We start from the raw sequence: 7,500 nt of genomic DNA, 5'->3' as shown, positions 1-7,500 counted from the left end.
ACAGTGATGTAGATTGTACAGCCTGCTTTGTAAAACAGGATGAAAAGAATATATTAGAATAAGAACGTGTTAAGCTGTCCAAACTAAGGAAAGGAAAATGCATCTACAACAACCAGCACACCAGTGGACACCCAAGAACGTTCAGAACGATGCCCTCATTATTTGTTAATCTCCTGGCCTCATTATTTGTTACTTTCCAGTTAATAAACCACCGAGGCAACCATGTGTTTGTTCTGTATTGTCCATGTGTTCTGTGTGGCTTAATCAGGATTAAAGAGGCTATGCCAGTCTTGAATAAAAGTTAATTTGTGTTTGCACATTTCTTCTGTCTTTGCTGCTGTGTGCACATGTCAAATGATTGGTATAAGGACAGGCCCGGCGCTTCCTTTTTTGAGGAAGTGTCTGGGTTTGTTCCAATGTACCTTTTATTTACCTGTGTGCAAGCTGAATTGGTTACGTAAGCATCACTGACTTGAAGTTGTGTACCTTGTGTAATGGAGAGAGTTACCACTCTTTACTATTTGTGCAGAACGATACCTGCAAATTCTTCGAAGCCAAGAGCCAGTTGCATTGCACGGACGGAAGAGCCTAGTATGGTCGTAACCCGCTACTAACTGTGTGTAGTATGGAACTGACCAATGGCGTAGTTCGGTCAACGTAGGCATTTAGTCACGTGTAACTGTCAGAAAGTTAGAACCAAGCAATGCAACTGGCACCTGATCCAGTTGTACCTGGGTTGATGTGTTGGCTGCTGTGCCTCGCCTTGCCAATTTTCTAGTGTGACAATCTTGATATTGACAACAATGATTGTGTCGTGAAAAAACAAGAGAGACAAGGCCTTCAAGACTCACTTGTGATACACTTAAATATATATATATATAATCGTTAAAATGTGTTATGTATTTGTTATTATAAAGCTTCGCGTTTAAAAAAAGAAAAGAAAAAAAGTCCTAACCAGATTCGAACCCCGCGTGTTCGGGTGAGAAGAAACTGCCTTATCCATTACACTAACGTGGCTCCTTAACTAACGATCTAAAATTTAACATTTGAACATACTTTTTAAAGGGCGATAAATCAATCGCGGTATTCGCAGTGAGAACGCTGTTTAAATCATATTATTCTGGTGTATCTTGGGCATTCAAAAAATCTTTAAGGGCAATTAAAAATTCTTTTTAATGACTATCGCTACAATCACACTGCAACATTTAGCCGTTTTCACTAGATCTAGATAGATGTACAAGTTTAGTTACACCTGCTGGGAATGTAGTACGACATGGTCGATTCAATTTCTCTTTTATGTTCATTCTTGTTTCATAGTTTTAAAGTTGATATGAAAATTTAGTATTTTGTTAAACTAATAACATGTAGAGCCAAGTACAAGTACTTCTAAACGTCGTAAGAAGTGAAAAGGACTTATTTTGAGAAAAGTCAAGACTGGAAATCTTTTCGTTTCATCGTGATCAGTTCAAGGGTATTAACTCGCATGGTTTACAATTTTCAATTGTGAATTCCGACTGATTCTGTGGATATTTTTATGGCAGTTTGGGGCATAATCCAGTAAGTGATGAGGCGTTCACAAATCTTTCCCTGAATAAATATTTAACGGTCTTCTTCTCCAACTTTCCATCACATGTTATCGTGTATTGTCCATTGAATATAGGATTGAACGGGCAGGTCAATAACTTGAAACAAAATGGCGTCGTTCGCGTTCGCGAAGAATATGAGCACGCGCTTTGAATGTGTATAAATATGTGTATGCAATTGATTTTTGCCCATGACCTTCAGGGCTCAGCCAACAGATCTGTAAAGTCCAATCGTCGTATTGATTTTAGTATTTTCCGAAAAAGACCACTTGGGCGAATGAAAATAGTGAAAAGCCCAGTACACTGAGAGTAAAACACACAAGCTTTTTATGTATTGAGTATAATTTCAAAATGTAATGTTTAAGATGAGAAAGATCAGTTTAAAGCAAATTAAGTCCCCTAGCATTAATTACAGAGTAATTTCCCTTTTTTTACTATCTGCACCAAAACGTTTGCAAAATAAATAAAACTTCCATGCTTAGCAAAAGAAGTTCCTGTTTGAACAAAAAATGATAATAATGACTGCTCTTGTTGTTGTGTCAGAATATCAGATCAAAGTGCGAAGTTTAGAGAATACAAAAAATATAGATATAACAGTAAGTGCAGTTTGCATATAATTAGGCTTCATTTTTTAAATTTTTTGTGCCCATCCCAGAGGTGCAATATTGTTTTAAACAAGATGACTGGAAAGAACTGAATTTTTCCTATTTTTATGCCTAATTTGGTGTCAACTGACAAAGTATTTGCAGGGAAAATGTCAATGTTAATGTTTACCACGGACACACACACACACACACACACACACACACACACACACACACAGACAACCGAACACCGGGTTAAAACATAGACTCACTTTGTTTACACAAGTGAGTCAAAAATGTATATATATATATATATATATATATATATATATATATATATGGTTGTACATGTAAAACAAAACAACTTGCCATGGTCCCCATGTCTGTGACATCACGTCGCGCATACTGATGTTTGTCGTGTGGGATTGCTAAATGGGCTGAACAGCTTAATGGCAATAAAATTCGTTCGTTCGTTCGTTCTCCCTCCCCCCCACCTCCCCACCCCCCTCAGTCCCCCCCCCCCCCCCCGCACCCCCCCTCTCTCTCTCTCTCTCTCTCCATGAACCAGTTTATCTTCACGTGAGTATGTTTGGTGCCCGAAAGCTATGATCGATGCAAAAAAGAAATGCTATCTTTTACAAGCGCGAGGCAAATACTAATCTTAGCTTTATGCTGTTTTATATGAGACGAGCAGATGTTGCAAGCCACATAAGCTGGCCACGTCCTTTGTGAAATTTAGTGCCTGCTTCGCTGAAAGATGAGTCCGCTCACATGTACAATCCGCATGTGTATTTGGCATTTTGGCCGCTGGTTTTCACTTTCTTTCTTTGCAAGACCCGCGATGCGCTTTTTCAAAGCGGTAGGTCACAGTTATCTTTTGAATGAAAATGTACGTTGTTTTTTGTATTATTAATATCATCATCATCATCATTTTTTTTTTCTTTTTTCTTTTTTCTTTTTTTTAATTATCATCAATATTGTTGTTATTGTTGTTATTAATGTTGTTGTTGTTGCTGGTGCTGCTGCTGTTGTTGCTGTTATTGTTGCTGCTCATACTATGATGATGATGATGATGATGATTATTATCATCATCATCATCATTGTTATTATCTTTATTATTATCATTATTATCATTATCATTATTATTACTATTTTCATTACCATCATCATCATCATCATTATCACTATTATCAATATCGTCGTTGTTGTTATTGTTATTACTGTTTACTATCATTATTAGCATTATCATTATTTCCATTAAAATTGTAATGACAATAATAATAATAATTATAATCATAATCATTATAATCATTATTATTATTATTATTATTATTATTGTTGTTGTTGTTGTTGTTGTCGTCGTCGTTTTCTTAAAATTGTTATCATGGTTTTTTTTTATGTTACTAGCTCAATAATCAAAATACTCTTGGTTGTGTTGATGCAGTTTTGTTGTGTGTGTGAACACTTTGAAATGCACAGGTCCCTCAAGAAAAAAAACACACACAAAAAAACTACATATTGTTCTTAATTAGATATGTAAAATGTGTCAACGTCGTTTGCTGTGGCTGTCTTTGTCAATTATAAGTTAACACGTATATATCACGGTTTTGTCATTTGTTTTTTGTTTGTTTCTTGTTTGTTTTGTTTGTTTTTTGTGGGGGGTTTTGTTGTTATTTGTTGTTGTTGTTGTTCTTTGTTTGTTTTCTAGCATGAGCAGAACGACCACATGTAATTTTCTCTTGAGAGATAGAATAATGTTGACCTGACTTAAACTGACATAGTCTTGTCAGAAGAGAATTCAGTAATGGAAAACGAAAACAGAAGGGGTTGCTCTTAGATCTAGTACGAGTTAGATATCTCAGGAACCCCTTGACTGCCATAAACGTATTACGTACGTGTACAGTGACGTCACTGATGACGTCATCAGACAAAGAGAAATAGCTCTGGAAGGCTGAAAATTCACACAGTTCGTCTAGAGTGCTATATCTCCAGACCATTTTCTCAGTTTTAGGCTTATTGGTTTGGATAATGTTTTATGACCTGAAACACCATTTTCCGCTGTTTTCCCCCCTGGCACTGAAGGGGTTTTTAAAGAAATAATAGCCAATACATAAAACGGTAAGTGTATATCGCTTTTTTTATAATCTTGAAAAACACTTTGGCAGTACACAAATGTTACAACCAGTACCAGACCAAGGTAATGTATTCACAGAAATAAATGAAACACTTCATTATTAACATCTGCACAGAGAATAAGATGTTAAAGACAATGATATCAACAGCTGTGTTGCCCAGTTTGGTTGAAACTGAATCAAAGCGATTAGGGTGGGAAAAATATTACAAGAAAAGCAAACCATCGAAATTGTGAATGAAAAATAAAAGGTTTTTACATCGGACAACAGAGACATTGTTGGTGTTGTTAATGTCATCATTCATTGTTGGGTTTAATATTACAAGAAAAGCAAACCATCGAAATTGTGAATGAAAAATAAAAGGTTTTTACATCGGACAACAGAGACATTGCTGGTATTGTTAATGTCATCATTCATTGTTGGGTTTAGTTGTCGACAGGGTACCATAGGATCTGCACAAGTCAACAACTTCGTCTCACTGTCAGTGTCAACTTTCTTCTGCTCGCTTGGAAAGGCGCTGTTTATTGCCGAAATTTTGCTCATGTCTTACTCTCTCTCTCTCTCTCTCTCTCTCTCTCTCTCTCTGCATTGATATACACAAACACACACATATCTATGTATATATGTATGTTTGTATGTATGTTTCCAGGATTTTTTTGGTTTTTTTGTGGGGCCTCCAACCTCCTCATATTTCCCAGGTATTTCTTCTTCTTCTTCTTCTTCTTCTACTTCTTCTCCCTCTACTTCTTCTTCTTCTTCCTCTACTTCCTCTACTTCTTCTTCTTCAACTACTTCTTCTACTTCTTCCTCTTCTTCTTCTTCCTCTACTTCTTCTTCTCCCTCTACTTCTTCTTCTTCTTCTTCTTCTTCTTCTTCTTCCTCTACTTCTTCTCCTCCCTCTACTTCTTCCTCTTCTACTTCTTCTTCCTCTACTTCTTCTTCTTCAACTACTTCTTCTACTTCTTCCTCTTCTTCTTCTTCCTCTTCTACTTCTTCTTCCTCTACTTCTTCTTCTTCAACTACTTATTCTACTTCTTCCTCCTCTTCTTCTTCTCTTCCTCCACTTCTTCTTATTCCTCCTCCTCCTCTTCATTCTACTACTTCTTCTTCCTCTACTTCTCCTTCTTCTACTACTACTTCTTCTTCTTCCTCCTCTACTTCTTCTTCTTCCTCTACTAGATGATTAACCATGTAAATACCACAGGTGGATCTGCGCACAATATGTACAAAGAACTTCAAATATTACCTGTTCATCTACTTATTAGAAATAACACATTGATTCTTATGCATAAAATTGTTCATAACGCATGCCCACAATATTTAAAATCATTATTTTGTTTCCAGTTCCAACGTAAATCAGATAGAGCTATTGCCCCAAAGCCTAAAACTGATTTATTTAAGATGAGTCTCTCATTTAATGGAAGCATAGAATGGAACATGCTTCCAAAGACATGTCGTCAAATTCCAGTCATATCTCTCTTTAAAACTAATATAAGAATATCTCTATTCGATACATTTGATTAACCTACTCGCGGTCTTTTGCAAATGCTTGCTTGTACTCAGTCCACTAGCTGCCATGCCATGATGAATGAAAAATTGAATGTATGTGTATGTGCGAACAGTATGTGCGTGTGTGTGTTTGAGTGTGTGGGCGTGAATGTGTACGTATGTCTTTGTTTGCTTGTTTTATAATTGTGTGTGTGTGTGTGTGTGTGTGTGTGTGTGTGTGTGTGTGTGTAAGTACGTATGTACATGTAATGTACCAATTGTTCCAGTTTTCATCGCTTTGTTACCTTTAATAGACTATTCAAGTTCCTATTCTTATTCGTCGTTCTTATTATTTTATTTTATTTCAGTTTATTTCTTTATTTTTATGTTTTGTGTCGTTTTTTATTTCTTATGTTTTGTGTCGTTAAATGGGCAGATTGTTAAAAGGCCTTTACTGTGCCTAATTCTTTACCCATTAAAGATTCAATCAATCAATCTCCTTCTTCTTTTTGTGGGGCCTCCATCCTCCTGTTTTTCCCAACATCTTTCTTTTTCTCCAATCACAGTTTCCTATCCACGTTCCATGCACCACTTTCGCCCACACGCTCCTTCACGAATCATGTTCTTTCACATTTTTCCCTATCGTCTGGCGCAGCAAACTGCCCCAGTGTGTCTTAAGGCGTGCATTTAATGTGTGTTCAGTGTCTGTATAAATTTGTCAGGGGCTGTTTTTTATCCTCCAGTCTTCTGCTGCATGCATTCGAAACACGTATGACAAGTTATTATATCTGTCTGGGTTTGTCACTGCTCTAATGTGAGTCGTTTTTGTTAGATATTGATGCTTTTCCGTCGTACATCCTCACTCTCTCTCTCTCCCTCCCTCTCTGCCTTCCTCCCTCCACCTCCCCCCCCCCCCCTATGTAGCCCCCTCCCGCTTCCCCCCCGCTTCCCCCCCCACACGCACAGCCCGCCCCCGCATCCCCATCCCCCCCACACGCCCCCCCCCCCCCCCCCCCACACGCCCCGAGATTTCAGATTGTATCACTACATTTTATTTTACCTTCTAGCCACATTGCGACTGATTTGTAAGGATTTTTTCAAGCCCTGAAAGCACGGATGGATCTTGTGAGTCCATGTATATATATATATATATATATATATATATATATATATATATATGTCTGTGTAGGTTTTCTTGTTTAAAGCCAGCATGTAAGCCAGTGTATAGGTGCATACATCCAGTTGTAAGCCATACTTTGGGTTCATGCTTATGAATATATGTACTTTCACACTGACGTACGCACGCGCGCACGTGTGTGTGTGTGTGTGTGTCTGTGTCTGTGTGTGTCTGTGTGCATGCGTGCTTGTGTGTGTGTGAGTGTGTGTGTGTGAGGGGTGGGGGGGAAGAAACGTGCGAATGTGTGTTTGTATGCATTTAAATATACGCGCGCGCGTGTAGGTATATGTGAAAGTTATTCAAGTGATAACAAAATATTGTCAATGTAAAATATTAGATAGATATATATTCCCTATCTTTCTGTCAGCGTCATCATGCCATTGGGAAAAATCTCGGAACATGCCTCACTTAACACTGAACACTGAAATGTTTAATGTCATCAGCTGTAAAGCTCTAGTGACATAGTAGGTACAAATCAGAACACAAAATGGTGCAAAACAAATAAAATGGAACAGAAAGGAAAAATATAACCAAAG

At 37.5% G+C, this 7,500-nt stretch overlaps 1 protein-coding gene and 1 pseudogene across 2 annotated transcripts in view; one reads left to right on the top strand and one right to left on the bottom strand.

The window, feature by feature from the left end:
* LOC143291737 (monocarboxylate transporter 14-like) overlaps window positions 1–7,500 on the bottom strand; it is a 47,805-nt pseudogene that overhangs the window by 23,973 nt on the left and 16,332 nt on the right. The gene's annotated exons all lie outside the window — the stretch shown is intronic.
* Window positions 2,759–7,500, top strand: part of LOC143291738 (galactose-3-O-sulfotransferase 2-like) — a 41,219-nt gene continuing 36,477 nt past the window's right edge. Inside the window, exon 1 of the mRNA XM_076601803.1 lies at window positions 2,759–3,026. Within this exon, the coding sequence (XP_076457918.1) occupies window positions 2,925–3,026 (102 nt within the window). The 5' untranslated portion in view covers window positions 2,759–2,924. The remainder of the gene's footprint in view (window positions 3,027–7,500) is intronic.

Source organism: Babylonia areolata, chromosome 17, assembly GCF_041734735.1.
Source record: "Babylonia areolata isolate BAREFJ2019XMU chromosome 17, ASM4173473v1, whole genome shotgun sequence".
Classification (NCBI taxonomy): Eukaryota; Metazoa; Mollusca; class Gastropoda; order Neogastropoda; family Buccinidae; genus Babylonia; species Babylonia areolata.
Note: the sequence above shows the minus strand (reverse complement) of the source record. Positions and strands in the feature narration are given on the sequence as shown.